Consider the following 16,946-nt stretch of genomic DNA (forward strand, 5'->3'; position numbering starts at 1 on the left):
AATAATAATAATAATAGTTGAACTTTATTGATCTCACATTGGAGAAATTTACCTCTGCATTTAACCCATCCCTTTAGGGAGCAGTGGGCTGCCATTGTGCAGCGCCCAGGGAGCAGTATGGGGGTTAAGGGTCTTGCTCAGAGACCCAGAGTGGCAGAGGGGCTCAAACTCAAAACCTCAGGATTCCAAGATCTATGCCTTAACCACCGGCTGCCACTCTGCAATCTGATATTGTCCACACACCCACAGTAGGATTTATTCTAATGGTCATTCAATCAGCTAATCCTACAAACAGAGTCATCTAAGAACATACTTTTTAAACCAAATACTGCAGAATTTTTACATCTTTTTAGTCTGTTTTAGTTTTGCTTGTTTTTATTTTTCATTTTAAAAGCATATACACTATATAAAAAAAGAACTCAGGTTTTTGGGGTGCTTTGATTCATCAATGGGCATGCTTCAGCAGAAAGATAGGTTCATTATTTGATTACTCCATGTTTCAAGTCCCTGACTGTAACTCTGAGTACACAGGTTCCAACCCCGGTTGCATACGGAAGGGTGTTACATTTAAACATTTTGTGCCAGTTGTAATGACCTGCTGTTACCCAGTATTAGGGGAGCAGTCCAAACATTAGTGACCATCTGCAGCTTTAACTGAGTATTTTTGTTGTAGCATTGCACCAACTCTTGCATGTATAAAATAAATGTATTCTAGGTAATAATTCAAGCCCACCTGTAAATTTACACTCATTATTCTTTATTTCTGATTTTCTTTTTCATTTAATCCCCCTCCCTCCCCAAAAAAACAGTGCCTCAGTTTTTATTACATTCTTAGAGAAGAATCCAGATGCCAGCCAGCTTCACAACCTTTCCTTAAAGTTGATCCTTTCTAATAAGCCTGTTTATTATTGACCATTCAACATTCTATTATAACCCTCAAAACTGGAGCCTATTCATATATAACTGCATTTCTTCACAGCAGTCAGTCATATATCATTCAGAGCAAAACAGGAAAGAGTAAAAAAAAAAAAAAAAAAAGGATTAAAACCCAACTTATAATTTATGGGTTTTCATTTATAACAGAAGGTGAAGAGTTCCTCCCTTTCCGTTTATATCAACAGCAATTTTATGCAAGGGTTCACCATAATGCAAAGCAAATAAAATGCTTTCAAATGGTATTAATTGGTCACAAGTTTCACTGAAGATAGGTGGCACCCTTCAAAAAAAAAAAAAAAAAAAGTAAAAATATATACTTTAAGGATTTTGCAATAAATTAAGCACTCTGTTTTATTTCCTTCTTGGATTCAGTCCTGCTGCCGAGATGCTTGAAGTAAACGTTCCAACTAAGCGGTTTTGGCTTTCCATCAGGAGGAAAAATGACAGACACAAGCCTGTCGGTTATTTCCGCATTGACGTGAGATATCCTGGGCTTTAATACAGGGGTCTAGACATCATAGAAGAGACGCACCAGATGATAACGAATCCCAAATGCCACTGCGCTGCCCATAACCTGCAGGAGAGACAGAATTTAAAGGTTTTTAATCTTCCAGCTACAGCACCTTCCACATTTTGTCTTGTTAAAAACACAAACTTTATGGGATTTGATTGGGATTTTATGTGAGCGACCCCTACACAACGGTACAAACTTTAGGTGAACCAAAGTGTTTTAAATCGTTTATCATATAAAGGTGGTAGGAGGTGTTTATGATAGGAATTTCTTCAGTATGGACTAAAAGATCGAATTAAAGTTTTAAGGCCGATGCTGATATGGATTATTTTGATTATCAGTCAAACTGATCCCTGACATATGATCCAAATTACATGATTAAAATGACACAATGATAACAAAGTCTCAATAAAAAAAAAAAAAAAATAGTAACACATTAAAACAAACATTAACAACAGAAAGAAAATTAAGAAAGCAGTAATGCATGCCCATCCCTGATCTGAAGGCATGGCAGCTGAGTGCAACCATACATTTCTTGGAGTTTTTGCATCACATCCATAGTTATCCGATTGGTTCTAACCTGATGATGCTGACCTAATGGTTGGAAGGACAGGCTAAGAATGGATTCTTAAAGGAATAGTGGAATATGGAGGAAACATAAAGGATATTTACAGATAAAGGAAAGCATTATTTATTTATCTTCAGAATACAAAATTAAAAAATAGAATTTGATATTCCGTAAAAATTCAAAAAATATCCACTGGACTTGGTTTTCAAGATTTGAAGACGTTTCGCCACCTCTCCAGGAAGCTTTCTCAATTCAAATGTCTGGATCCGCAGTGAGTTTGAGTCTTATATAGACAACGCCTTGTATCGCTTGGAAACATGCAATAGAAACCGATGAATGGGTCGTTAGTTCCATCGTTAGCCTGTAATATCTGAAACTGTCTATGATTCTAGGGGTCGGTCGTTAAAGGGGGGATTGTCATTAAGGGGGGGATTGTCTCCTGTAATACCTGAAACCAAGTCCAGTGGATATTTTTTGAATTTTTACGGAATGACTATGACCTGGATGACTGAGAACCTTCATCAGCAGAATTTGATAAATGTAAAGTAATATCTCTACACGCTCATGTACAGTAGGTGGCAGTATGCACCTTAAAGTTGCTTGAGATGTATAATAGAAAAGAAGAAGAAGATGAAACTGAACCTTTTAGTCCCGCCTGTGAAATCAAGCTCTACCAGCTCTTTACCAGACTGATATGACGTACCCACAGTGTATCACTCTGGCTCACCAGGCTACCTTCAAACTGCAATTATTTTAAGTTTAGCTGTTGATTCTACTGTGTAACAGAAATTAACATTGCTATTCATAAATAAATACAGCCAAACTAGGTCATTCGCTAAAATAATTTCTACAATACCCCCCTTCACTAGGCGGCTCACCTCATCGTTTGGGAAAAAACTGATAAGTTGGCCAACGCATGCATATATCAACTGGTAAGAAAAAAAAACATTAACATTGAACAAAAATAACGGCTGGGTGACATATTGGTCTATTTCTAGAATATTTGGGAAGGCTTGCATCTAGTCTGACTGAGATGAAGCTAATTTCCTATGAACGGGGAAAAACGTCAGTGTCCAGCTATACGAACTGGTAGAGAGATACTTCTAATGACTCAGTGTTGTACTTGCAGTGAAGAAGTTTTCAGCAAAAGAGGAAATACTTTTCAGGTTTTCATTTGTAAAGATATAATGAAAGGAATTAATAATTATTTTTATTTTATCATCAAATAACTATTTTCTTTTTAATCCTCTACAAAAACCCAAACGAAACTTATTATACGATAAGTTTGTTGTTACAAATCACTTTAAATACATTAAAGTAACAAACAAAAAAAAGGGTCAATTGCGGAGTGAAAACTTTTGCCAGCCCTTTTAGTTTAGAAATGCTCTATGTACCTGAATCATGAGCATGATGACTGTGAGATTTCTCTCGTGGATCGGCCCGAAGAATTTCAGTATGAGGTTTATTAAAGTCATGTTGTTGCACTCAATAAAATCTCCATCTCCATCCTGTCCTCGGTGCACCTCCAGCACCTTTAATAACTCTGCCACCTGTAAACGCCATAAAAACCATTTTAACACAATCAGAGAGAACTGCCACTCACCTGAAATGTCACTACATGTGGGGAATAAAACCTCTGAAATACTGTAAGATTTCCTTGAATGTCTGCTAAGGGAAATTTGAAACATCACAGTGCTGACAAATACTGACACTTTACCATGAAAAAGACAATAACTCTCAGTACTACGGCTACTTATCTCTCTGTAAAGAGGAAAATCACAGTCTTGGATCTTGTGATCTCTGGCTTTAGGATACAGCAGCAGAAAAGGAGTTTTACCTGCAGAATGAGATGTCCCAGTTGAGATAGGTCTTTCTTTTTAAACTTAGAGTAGCTCATCCCCAGTTTGCCAGTGTCTTGATTCAGCCTTTGGTTAAAAACATAAATAAATAAAAAATAAAAAAAGAGGAGCAGTTAGAAAATACAAAGTTAAGTACATAAAAAAAACTGTTAAAATCTGGGAGAATTTTCTTTCTAAGGATCCTAAAGTTCTGATATTATAAAACAGTTCTGAACTATTAAAAACAACATCTTCTGAAGGCTTTTTAAAAACATTTCTTCACAAAGTTACCTATTCTGTTGACTGATTTTTATTTGTTATTGAAAGTTGATACATTTTTTTGCTTGCAAATGAACAGAGATTATTTAATAGCTTAAGCATAAGACACAGACAAGGCCATATTAGCGCTATGAATGATAGAAGAAAACAACAACAAAAGTAAGAAAACAAACAGGAAAAACAGACTTAGCTGCTTCATTGCCAGGAGTAAACTGTTTTAAAATACAAAAAAATTATTTTATTTGAATGTCTTTAACGCTGTGTAACTTTTAGCCACTAGGGGCACTAGATCTTCCTTAAAGGAACAGTACACCCAAAACGTGATTAGCCTTCATTTTCTACTCACCCCCATGCTGAACAACACTCTGGAGTACTTTTTTGATATCTCAAATGCATCTGGAGATCTGGGAGGCTTCTTGCTGTCTGCTGACATTCAAATAATGGAGGTCTATGGTGCCCAAGACAGAAATGTCCATAAAAGTCCACAATAACGTGTCAATATTCCTCCATACTGCTCGTCCAATGTATTCCAAGTGTCCTGAGTGGGTAGCATCCAGAATTTACTCGAAACGAAGTCATTTAGAATGTTTTTAGAGCATAAACAGTAGTGTATAGGATTTCCTGAAAGCGCGCGCCGGCGCGTTCACGAGCCTACGGAAGCCGGTAGACCAAACCAGCGCATTCAGCTCGGCAAAGAACTCATGCTCTTCCTCAACACTGAAGTCCTCAGACATTTTTCTTTCGTTGTTTCTTTCTTTGCACAGGTAAACAGCACATTTCTTCTGCTACGCTTGCATTATCGGCAGAGCAGACGCGAATGCGCACTTTCATCTGGTTTGGTCTGCCGGCTTCCGTAGCGTCATGAACGCGCAGGCGCGCGCTTTCAGGAAATCCCATACACTACTGTTTATGCTCTAAAAACATTCTAAATGACTTCGTTTCGAGTAAATTATGGACGCTACCCACTCAGGACACTTGGAATACATTGGACGAGCAGTATGGAGGAATATTGACACGTTTTTGTGGACTTTTATGGACCTTTCTGTCTCGGTCACCATAGACCTCCATTATTTGAATGTCAGCAGACAGCAAGAAGCCTCCCAGATCTCCAGATGCATTTGAGATATCAAAAAAGTACTCCAGGGTGTTGTTCAGCATGGGGGTGAGTAGAAAATGAAGGCTAATCATGTTTTGGGTGTACTATTCCTTTAAAGCCGCTGGTAGCTGTTACTAAATCAAACAGTCTATTGTCTCGGGAATCTGACAGCAGACCACTTTGGATTCAGGAGTCATGGTGTTGCTGGCAAAGATGAGGTCAAACTTCTAAATTAAATCCCAAAAAACAATTATCACATCTCAAATTAAGCCATTAGTGATGGTCCCATACAACTTTTGGATTTCTGAAACAATACTGACATTTACCTGATACAATATCAGCACAAATTATACATTCTTTATTGCTAATTTTGTAATTTGGAATGTTAGGAGAGGCCTTATCAAGTAATATTACTCAAACAGAGCACAATAGTCATTAATAATAATAATAATAATAGGTATGAGAACAACTGACATATTTATTATTACCAAATGTGTTACATAATTTTAAAACAGAAGCAAAGTGTCTTTATCAGTGTGATATATGAGGGAACTTAGATTTAGGCTGCTACAGTATATCCAGGTATTATTTTTCTGGCTGATATCAGACTGATTTCCAATATCAACTTCAGATTGGGACAACCCTACACGCCATGACCCCCGAAAATCTGTTAGCTCTAAATTGAGCAAGCCAAGATTAGAACAATGTTAAGTACTTTACCTGGGGAGCCTGTGTCTGGGACAGGGGATGATGTGAAAAAGCTGTGGTAGCGAGTAGACAAAGTTCACCACTTGAGGAATGAAGAACAGCAGCATGGTTTTGCTGAAGTGTCCCAGGATGCCGACCACAGCGAAGGTCATCCCAGCGAAGTAGCAGAAAGTGTCTCCCACAAACACAGAGGAGGGATACCTGAGTCAAAATGGAGGGGAGTTTTTAAAAAGCAGGTCTGAATCTGCATCGTTAAACACAGCAAAGGCAGGAGTTTTATAAAGCTTCTGCAGGCTTTTTGATATACTCACCAATTGTGGTAAAAAAGTGCTAACGTGGTGAAGAAGAAGGGAATCATGAAGTAGAGGGAGAAGACGTGGTCATCCCGGTAATCCCCTGTTTGTTATAGAGAAACAACAAAGAAAAAGTCACAGAGATTTGTTAAGTTGGTCCAATGTTCTGTATATACTCATTATTAATGCAAATCTATACATAACAAAATGTGACCCACCACTGAGCTCCAGGAGGTTGAAGATGATAATGGAGCCAGAGATAAACAGAGCTTGACCCGACTCGATGCCGTTGATGCCTGCTAAGATGTTGATGGCGTTTGTGCAGAAAACTGCAAGCATTCCCATGTAGACATAATAGAGGATACCTGCCGGAGGCATAGATTCACCAAAAAGACAAAAGCATGGTTAAACCCCTTAACATTGCTTGTGCTTTTAGACATAAGCTCTTAGAAATAACTGTTGAATTGGAGATCATTATTCTCCTACTTTAGCTTCCCCTTAAATTTAAAACAGAGATTAAAATTCTTATTCTCATGTGTAAAACCCTGAATAATCAAGCTCTGTTTTATTACAGAGAACTATTGTTCTTTATGTTCCTAACAGAGCACTTCAATCTAAATCTGCAGGTGTACCAGTAGTTCTTAGAATTTCTAAACTATAAATTTATAATCTAATAAAAAAAAAAAATAAAAAAAAAAGTTGTTAAGGCATATGGTTAGAGAGGCTCCGCTGCTCTACGCTGCCATAGGCTTATATAGTAGCTTATATATTGTCTTTCCTAGACAAAGCCATCAGTGGAGCTAGTTTATCTTTTCCTTCACAAACATTAAAAGTTTTCGTGGATCAGTGCTTTTATTTTTCTCTTGTACGTCTTCTTTTTTTTTTTTTACTCCCAGCCTGCCTCGGTGGAAGGGTGCTCACACCAAGCCTGGCTTTGCGGGAGGTTTCTTTCAATTAAACAAAATTTTTCCTCAACACTGTGCCTGTACCCATGCCAAACGTGAGCGATTGCTGAAGAGTTAACAACACAATACAAGTAAATGCAGTTGCTACATGCTCATCCATAAGGACTGAATCCTGCAAAGTCAATGGATTGATGTAATCAGCTGAGTTTTCTTAGAAAGAAAACGTTTAAACAAACTGACTGTATGATCTGGTTGATTGTCCTCTGCAAAGTGCCTTGAGATGACGTGTTATGAGCTATGTAAATAAACCAAATGAATTATCAGCACAATATCAAACATCTAATGGATGCAAAAGTAAATCCAACCTTAATACACTTATTTTTTTTAATAGTTAGAAATGAAAACCTGAAAAGTGTGGATTTGCATTACTCCCCCTATTACTCTGTGCCCACTTTAACAGGAGTTATTTATTGAGCAAATACCAAAGTGTCCACCATTGTTTGTCTAATCCTGTAAATATCAGGCTCTTCTGTTTAAGATATCAGATGGTTTATTAGAAAACTTATTCTAATTTAGATAAGCAAAGCTGTTAAAGCCTTATTCCTCAAGGCTTACACCTGCAATGGCTGTTTAAAAGGTGGTTGTGCAGTAGATTGACTAAGGAGGGGCCATGATTAAAATCATTTACACACTTTTAGTAATCACATTTCAATTTCAAACTATGCTTTCCTTTGTAATGGCTGCTCACATAGAATCCAAACCACAACCAAAAAAGTGAAAGTTTGTCACTTTTGGATATCAACTCTAGCCTGAGAAGTTTTGAGAATCCCCGCAAACAAGCCAACAATGCTGTGATCAACGTACCCAGATCTAGATGCATCCCAAGCAGCGCTCTGAAGGGCTTGGGAACCACTATAACCGTGTTGCCAAAGTTGGTGAAGTAGACCATCAGCAGCGGCAGAGAGGCCATGGTGGGAAGGAGGAGTTTGTGCCTCCAGCGCAGGTTCAGCACGTCGTCGGCAAAGCCCAAAAAGATCATGCAGCAGATGGCCAGCAGTGCACCAATCAGCTGTACAAACTGCTCATCCAGACACATGGAGAAAAAACAAAACAAAAAAACCCCCACACAATTCAGGATCTCAGATCACTAGAAAAACATTTTTTTACACGTTTTCCTATTCACACTTAATCTAAAATGCAGGATAAGGTATTTTTTTATATATAGATATCAAATGTTTGTTTATTTTGAAGTATTAATTTATAAAAAGTATCTGTTGTGTAGAATTGAAAAAGACTGTCGATAGATTGGTCGATTACTAAAACAATCGACAGGCCCAGCCATCTAAAATTCGTACCAGAAAAACCTAAAGGAGTCATATTTCTGGTACAACAATCCTATCTTTTAGTATAATGAACTAAAATATAAAGCTAATCGACACAAAAAAAAAAGCAAAGACACAGAATCAACCTCAATCTGTGGGCATCTTATCCCCACAAACCAAGCAGACACAAAAAATACATTATGGGATTAAGAAAATATTAATTATTGGACCACCTATGATTTTCTTTCCTGTTAAGTAAATGTGACAAAATAAAAGTTTTGACCTCCAAAATATTTAGTGTGACAATGCAATTGCAATTACAGATTATTTTGTATTGTGTAAAATAACCATCAAGAAAAACATATGCATAGGTGTCTAAAATGTGAACTCAGGTCATCATACATGATTAAATTTAAGATTTGAATTTGTTCCTCATCATCTCATACATACATGTGACATCAGATGTTTCATTTGTGACAATACAAGCTCAGAAGTTACAAAGTAATTAAAAAGCTTATATTGCCACATTACAAACACAAATTACTAATTTATGAGAACAAATCTACAAACCCCGATGAAGCTGTTACTGTCTTTATCACTTGGTGGTGCTAATGCATCTGAAACCTGTAATTCAATCTTAAATGCAAATACAAAGCCAAAGGTAACAGAGGTTGGATGCAGCTATCCGTGTTCAGAGCATTTTGAGTCAGTGTTTTTATTTTTCCTCTCCAGCCGCTGCCGTATCCCGCATCTTGATGTAACATGATCGGATCTGTCACTTTTAGACCTCTGATTTGCGGTCGTATTCACTACGTACGAAGTAGCTATGTGGTCGGAGGAGAGGCACAGCAGCACTCAGTGAATATTAACCAGCAGCTACTTCGATTTTTAAGTAAAAGAAAGGAGACGGGTTGGTTAAAAAAAATTAGAGATCTTACTACTGAAAAAATCTTTTGTTTGACATACAGAGCTTTTTCAGCTAAAAATGGCAACAAAAATTGTAAGTTTATACAAGTTATTATTATAAATCAAGAAGCTTGGGAAAACATAGTTTGGTCTTCTTTACTAGTTAAAGCTTGGCTTCTCAGAGGACAATGACTTCCAGTTACAGGTTAAAACTAACATGTTTTCTTATTGTGCAGACAGAATCAGACTGCAGAGCTTCTATATATATATTGAAATTTTCTTTTCTGGCATCATTATATTAGTAAATAGGTTCATAAATCCTTTTTAAACAGAATACAGAAAGAAGTAGGGAGAGCTGAAGATTTAAAGGTGAAACAGATTTACTGGGATATGCAACATGCAATAAAATATATCTCCAAGTTTACCAGAAAGTTTACAAGAAAAAAAAAATATGCTATGCTATTTTCAAAATGCAGCATATCCATATTTATCCTGGATGGAATTAAAATTGGACTTCTAGGGATGCATGATATATCGATTTTGGCATCAGAATCGGCTGTTATTTTTTTATACATCAATGTTTTTGGGCCCTATATATGTAATGCTCTAAAAAGCATCTCTCTAACTATCTATAAATATAAATATCAGTGTATTATAGTTCTCTTTTGTTCCCAACAATAGGAAAGCATTCAATAAATACATGTTTGAGGTCATTTTTGGAAAATACAAAAACCTAATGAAAGCATTCGGGTGGAGTAACTGTAGGTCAAACAGCCCCCACCCTATGAGTGTCCCCACCAACTTTCATCACAAAGTTAATTCCTGGCCTACAGGCTTCTTTGATGACATGTTCACCGACCTCATCATGAGGGAAGCCCTTGCACTGATCGCCCACAAAGCAGCTGAGGAAAGGCACTGGGATGAAGCAGAAGAGGATGATGAGGAAGACAGTACCACTAATGACTCCTTGGGACTCTGGGCTGCAAAGAAGAATGATCAGGGAAACATGAACAACTTTATCATGAATTAAACTCAGCATGTTTAACATGCAAAGGATGAAATCACAAAAAAAAAAACAACAACAAAAAAGAGAGATCATTTAAAGACTCACACTTCTTTTTTGTGAGTTTTGTTCAGGTCCATCCCGTAGAGTCTGGCTGAGATGAAATGATCTTTGAAGGCAGGGATGAGCTTCAGTGTGGCCATGCAGCCCAGAAGTGACAGCAAACAGTTGATGATCAGCGGCAGGACAGGGACAGGCGACATGTTTTCAGCCATTCTCATCCAAAACACAACAAAGTCACGCCTCCACAGCAGCTAACCCTACAGTGGGCCCTTTTACACGACTGATGAGGAAGCTCTAGGAGTTGTCATTGAGGTATTATCACCAAACGCAGTCATTTGAAAGCCGCTCAGTGGTTAAATCGCAAAGTCATAAAAAAACTCCATAAGTTACATTTGAAGCTTACGGTATATCATATTTGATAAGGAGGCGTTACTGTAACAAGCTGTAAACTGACTCTCTCTTAACTCCACGTCTCTGTAACAGCTAATACAATCTGTTGATGACGTCAATATGGAGTATTTCCGTTACATTTCAAAACAAAATCACACAAAGCGTGTACTTTCACGAAGTTTGTCTGGAATCATACAAAACAAATGTCTTCTTAATTTAAACTAGAGGCCCTTACTAAATATATGCACAATTTTCTTTAGTCTTAAGCTTAAACATCTGATTGTTGTTTTTTTATTATCCTACAAATAATATAAATGATGTACTCTTAACTTACCCGGAAGTGTCATGCTCTTCTTCGCTTAATACAGCGGTTAGAATAACAAAACAATGCCACCTGTTGAGAAAAACCAGCAATAGCATTTGTTTATATTTGTTGATTTTTTTATATACGTAAATGTTTTTCGTTGGTAGTTGTGACTAAATAATACAAGCAAAAATAATATATGTCTTTAACATATTTATTACTTAAATATAACCTATTCAAGTGTTTCAAACTATAATTTTGAATTTAACTTTTTTTCTATTTTAAAGTATAACTTCATTTGTTGTAAACTGTCGGTAAAACTCACATCCTATAGGACAGACAATCTTATTTAAAGAAAATAATTTTTTCAAAATTGCGGTAACTTCCCTTACAGTCAAGGATTTTCAATTAGTACCATATAACTTTAACATTAAAAAGCATACTTTTTAAAATAATGAATAGACATCTCCTGCTAAAGGGAAACTAAACTGAGAAGTGTTACAATTTAATTAGTTTTAAATAATTATAAAATTTTTAGACATAAGAATTAAAATATACATATAATAAAATTGATTGAATTGATTTTTTGGGTTGCCTGCACTGAAGTTATTCATTCATACATTCATTCATTCATGTAAACCAACTCTTGAATCTTCCCCAAAATGGGAAAATGTTTTTTTTCTCTTCTTTGCTTTATAATATTTAAAGGTACTTCTGGGTTTTAACTCCAACTGTTGTTCATGTTGTTACAAGGATATCTACAGGTGCTGGTCATAAAATTAGAATATCATGAAAAAGTAGATTGATTTCAGTAATTCCATTTAAAAAGTGAAACTTGTATATTATATTCATACATTACATACAAACTCATATATTTCAGATGTTTATTTTGTTTAATTTTGATGATTACAAATGACAACAAATGAAAATCTCAAATTCATCATATCAGAAAATTAGAATATTGTGAAAAGGTTCAAAATTGATGGCCCCTGGTGCCACACTCTAATCAGCTAATTAACTCAAACCACCTGCAAAAGCCTTTAAATGGTCTTTCAGTCTAGTTCTATAGGCTACACAATCATGGGGAAGACTGCTGACTTGACAGTTGTCCAAAAGACGACCATCGACACCTTGCACAAGGAGGGCAAGACACAAAAGGTCATCGCTAAAGAGGCTGGCTGTTCACAGAGCTCAGTGTCCAAGCACATTAATAGAGAGGCGAAGGGAAGGAAAAGATGTGGTCGAAAAAAGTGTGCAAGCAAGAGAGATAACCGCACCCTGGAGAGGATTGTGAAACAAAACCCATTCAAAAATGTGGGGGAGATTCACAAAGAGTGGACTGCAGCTGGAGTGAGTGCTTCAAGAACCACCACACACAGACGTATGAAAGACATGGGTTTCTGCTGTCGCATTCCTTGTGTCAAGCCACTCTTGAACCACAGACAGCGTCAGAAGCGTCTAAACAGAAACAGGACTGGACTGCTGGTGAGTGGTCCAAAGTCATGTTCTCTGATGAAAGTAAATTTTGCATTTCCTTTGGAAATCAAGGTCCCAGAGTCTGGAGTAAAAGAAGAGAGGCACTTCATCCACGTTGCTTGAAGTCCAGTGTAAGTTTCCACAGTCAGTGATGGTTTGGGGTGCCATGTCATCTGCTGGTGTTGGTCCATTGTGTTTTCTGAGGTCCAGGGTCAACGCAGCCACATACCAGGAAGTTTTAGAGCACTTCATGCTTCCTGCAGCTGACCAACTTTTTGGAGATGCAGATTTCATTTTCCAACAGGACTTGGCACCTGCACACAGTGCCAAAGCTACCAGTACCTGGTTGAAGGACCATGGTATCCCTGTTCTTAATTGGCCAGCAAACTCTCCTGACCTTAACCCCATAGAAAATCAATGGGGTATTGTGAAGAAGAAGATGCAATACACCAGACCCAACAATTCAGAAGAGCTAAAAGCCACTATTAGAGCAACCTGGGCTATCATAACACCTGAGCAGTGCCACAGACTGATCGACTCCATGCCACGCCGCATTGCTGCAGTAATACAGGCCAAAGGAGGCCCAACTAAATACTGAGTGCTGTACATGCTCATACTTTTCATGTTCATACTTTTCAGTTGGCCAACATTTCTATAAATCCTTTGTTTTTATTGGTCTTCAGTAATATTCTAATTTTCTGATATGATGAATTTGAGATTTTCATTTGTTGTCATTTGTAATCATCAAAATTAAACAAAATAAACATCTGAAATATATGAGTTTGTATGTAATGTATGAATATAATATACAAGTTTCACTTTTTAAATGGAATTACTGAAATCAATCTACTTTTTCATGATATTCTAATTTTATGACCAGCACCTGTACATGACTGAGCATTTGTTCTTTTATTGTATACTCTTGCATGAAAATGTTTTTTGCTGGTTTGTTTTGTAAAAAAAAAAGGTTACTTCTGTTTAAATAACAAAAAGTAAGTAGTAAAATCCCTTTCTTGGTGAACAACACTCTTACTTGACAAATTTTTTTATTTATTTATTTATAAATCAAATTTTAAGAAACTGACAAATTCTGTATTACTTTTTTATGAGTGTTGTGTCTTTTTAAATGCTCATAAGTTAATGGAAAAGTGTACTTGTGTAATAGAATTTATTTAGTGTTATCCTGTTTGTTTGCTTTTTTTGTTTTCGTCTCCTTACCTCATCTTTGTATCTAAAGGTGAGGTCCTTCTGTCTCCTTGAACCCCAGTCGGCCTTGACAGATGGCCGCTCACACTGAGTCTGGTTCTGCAGGGGGTTTAAAGGGGAGTTTTTCCTCTCCACTGTCGCTACAAGCATACTTAGTGTGAGGGATTGCCTTCTAGTCAATGAGTCGATGCAATCAACTGGTTTTCCTGAGATAGAAAACTTTGAATCAATTTGACTGAATGATCTGGTGAACTGTAAAGTACCTTGAGATGACTTGTGTTGTGAATTGGAGGTATATAAATAAACTGAATTGAAGAAAATACTTTGTAAATGCATATTTTCATTTGTACAGATGTTGTTTATATAACACTGTTTAGGTAATAAAGTGTTTTTAAAAATTAATAAAATAATAATAACTTGTGCTTTTATTCTGAAGCCCTTCCCCTTTGATTTCTTGCTCCTTCCTCCCCGCAGCGCCACCTGTCGGCCACCGCTGCTCTCTGCCAGGTCGTCATAACAAGCCGGATTCAGCGTAGAGGTGTAGAACCAGCGCAGGTTTCGGAACCCCTGGGAGACTGTGATGCCCTGAAACCCACCGAGAGGAAGCTTTGGTTCTGGGTCCGCTGATGAGAACCAGGAGGGAGGGAGATGGGACTCATCTCAGCCGCTCGCTTCGCTCCGTATCACCGTGAAGAAAGCTTCGCTCGCTTACCTGGAGCCTGCAGCTCGGAGCCTTTGAATTAAACTTCATGTCGGTGGGAGGCTGCAGTCAATTGATCGAGGCTATTCCGTTGATCTGCGCAACGTAGACCCGTTTTTAATCTGCATGATTCTTTCTATTTTTTCGCTGGAAGATATGCGCAGTTTTAATTACATCTGCTTTTGCAATGCCTGGAAAACACGCTGGGTGACCCAAAAATAACCACATCAAAGTTGAGGAGGGGTGGGGGGTCATATCCGATATGTGCATGTTTGATCCCTCTTTTCTAAACATGAATAATAACGCAGCGTCTGTGTGATTGCATTTCCAGGCCGAAGCGAGCGGACCTGTCCTGTCCTCAGCTCTGATCTTTCCTTCTGGACGTGAGGATATGAGAGGCTCCAGGAGGCGCTGATGGAGCTGCAGGAGTTGGGCTGGCTCTGTATGGTGGCTCTCTTCCTTACCTCCTTGCTCATAGTGCTGGGATGGCTGCTCCAGTACTCGCTGACTGTGCTGCGCATCTGGAAATCCAGGAAGGTTTCCAAGCAATTTGGTGGAGAGACGGTTTGGCTGCAGCAGCAGCATGCATTCTTCTCTCAGCTCCAACAGATTCAGGCTGGAAGCGTTTGGGGCTACCTGCTGATGAAGCTGCGCTCCAGAAAGGGTGGAGGAGCTGCATCTGAAGCTGGGGTTAAAGGCCTACTGACCTCGCTGTTCTCCTTTAAGCCCTTCAGGGAGCAATGGCAAAGAACCTGGGTGAAGGCTCTTAACGAGCAAGCATGTCGGCATGGGGTAAGATGGGAAACAAAGAGGTGTTTTATGTGATCAGGTAGCATGATGCACATCAGGATGCTGGATTAGAGTTAAACAGGAGTTCATGAGCCTGTGGGATGGAGGTGTGGGTGTTTTTTGAGTGTCTAATCTGTAAGTGGATGGAGGGTAGAGGCTTGCATAACTGCTCTCAATCAATGCACAAAAGAGTAAAGAGGGAAGACGAGTCAGCAAAACCCACACATTATAAAAATAGACTGAGATTGATCTTTATAAGAATGAAATAACATCTCACCTTTTCTCCAGCTGTTTGCATTAAATTAAGCTGCATCAATGAAGGATTGGCGGTGTGGCCAGACAGCTGGCCAACCGGGAATTGTTATACGTTTTTAAAGGTCCTTCTCCTGAAATGGTTCCTTTGATCTGTGTGAATCAAAAGTCAGATGTTCCTGGTGTGCACTCCCTCCCCATCCCTTGTCCCACTCATACAAAGAGCCACACAGGGTGGGTGGGTGGGAGTTTAAAGGGGGTCAGATCAATCCGCACAGGCAACCTGCGGCACAAATTCAGAAACCCCATCCTGGCCTCTTTTTAACGTGGACATCCTCTTGGATGTGCATCTGTTAATTTCAAATGGTGAAGAAGATGATGAGTTCGGAGGCCTCCTTTAACACTTATATTTTAATAAAGTCAAGACTACCTTTTTTTTATTAGCACCTTTTTAAAGTTTGTTTGGGGTTTAATTCCTGCTTCCCCGCCTTGCAAAACGGTTCTTCCTAGTTTGTTAAATCATTTGATTTTATAAAAAAAAAAATCAGAATAATTTTAGTTTAAAGTGTTTTATACTTCCTATTTCTCTACCAGCCTTTCAGAACTTCCTCCTTATAAAAATAGACCAGGCTTACCAATTTAATACTGTCTGCTTTAGAAAGCACACCCCTCAACATGGTGCTGCCACCACCATGTTTAACTATGGAGCTGCTGTGTTTTTGCATGTGCGTCTACTATTCTTGCTCCCATATTTCAGACTTCTGGACTGTAATCAGATGAGTAGGATTTTATTTACTGCTTTCAGAGTGAAATAGTCTGAATGCAATTGTATGTCACACTTGTTTTATGCACAGTTTTAGTTCCATGCAACAGTTACTCATTTTTAATAGTACGACAATGTCTCAGTGATTTTCTAGGAGAAAGTATTTTTACAGTCAGCTGTATAGGGGAGGTGCCTGTGCCAGTTCAGGGATCTTTCAAGAACCCAATTAAGTGATTCATTTTGCCCTTTGAAGCTGTTGGTCACGAGTAACTCGCCCAGTCCACTCTGAACCTTGGCTGCACTTTGGACGCTTTTACGACGCCTTGGTTTTTGCTTCCAGATCACAGTGCTTTTCTTCATGCGGCCATTAAAATCAAGAGATGAGATGTGGTCACTGATATCACTATCACTTTTTATGAATTGGTTTGAAGGGATTGAGAACAATTGCTACTTTTACCTTAATTCCTCGAAGCGGGTTGTAAAAGATGGAGAGATAGTTTTTGGACGTTGCAGACTTGGTGAAACAGAGACCAGCCTGCCCATGTTTTGTTTGCATGACAGAGTCAAAGTGTGCTGAGCTCATTCATAGCAATACAATATCTGCTGTGCACACGGAGCTAAGCAATCTCTCTCTAAAC

At 38.2% G+C, this 16,946-nt stretch overlaps 2 protein-coding genes across 4 annotated transcripts in view; one reads left to right on the top strand and one right to left on the bottom strand.

Moving 5' to 3' along the window:
* Positions 1 to 736: 736 nt before the first annotated feature.
* dpagt1 (dolichyl-phosphate (UDP-N-acetylglucosamine) N-acetylglucosaminephosphotransferase 1 (GlcNAc-1-P transferase)) lies at positions 737 to 10,912 on the bottom strand. Its single transcript, XM_038289073.1, has 9 exons — positions 10,474 to 10,912; positions 10,222 to 10,342; positions 7,999 to 8,212; positions 6,448 to 6,594; positions 6,248 to 6,332; positions 5,949 to 6,137; positions 3,853 to 3,940; positions 3,410 to 3,565; positions 737 to 1,510 (listed from the first exon to the last, which is right to left on the bottom strand). The coding sequence occupies exons 1-9, from the start codon at positions 10,644 to 10,646 to the stop codon at positions 1,445 to 1,447; spliced, it is 1,239 nt and encodes a 412-aa protein (XP_038145001.1). The 5' UTR covers positions 10,647 to 10,912; the 3' UTR covers positions 737 to 1,444.
* A 3,371-nt stretch (positions 10,913 to 14,283) lies between these two features.
* Positions 14,284 to 16,946, top strand: part of c2cd2l (c2cd2 like) — a 29,612-nt gene continuing 26,949 nt past the window's right edge. The window contains exons 1-2 of one of the 3 annotated variants that reach the window (XM_038289126.1): positions 14,284 to 14,555; positions 14,836 to 15,296. In XM_038289126.1, the coding sequence (XP_038145054.1) occupies positions 14,919 to 15,296 (378 nt within the window). In that variant the 5' untranslated portion in view covers positions 14,284 to 14,555; positions 14,836 to 14,918. Of the gene's footprint in view, positions 14,556 to 14,833; positions 15,297 to 16,946 lie in introns of all 3 variants that reach the window. The other 2 variants (XM_038289124.1, XM_038289125.1) reach the window with 2 other exon arrangements.

The sequence above is a fragment of the Cyprinodon tularosa genome, unplaced genomic scaffold (assembly GCF_016077235.1).
Source record: "Cyprinodon tularosa strain WSP-4 unplaced genomic scaffold, ASM1607723v1 ctg263, whole genome shotgun sequence".
Classification (NCBI taxonomy): domain Eukaryota; kingdom Metazoa; phylum Chordata; class Actinopteri; order Cyprinodontiformes; family Cyprinodontidae; genus Cyprinodon; species Cyprinodon tularosa.

What these genes read in the sequence shown, in the direction of transcription:
- dpagt1 (XM_038289073.1), bottom strand. Translation starts at nt 10,646, where the DNA reads ATGAGAATGGCTGAAAACATGTCGCCTGTCCCTGTCCTGCCGCTGATC. An exon ending in CAACCTCCTGGAGCTCAGTG is followed by an intron (nt 6,333 to 6,447) that starts GTGGGTCACATT and finishes TATAACAAACAG; the next exon opens with GGGATTACCGGGATGACCAC. An exon ending in GCACTTTTTTACCACAATTG is followed by an intron (nt 6,138 to 6,247) that starts GTGAGTATATCA and finishes ATTTTGACTCAG; the next exon opens with GTATCCCTCCTCTGTGTTTG.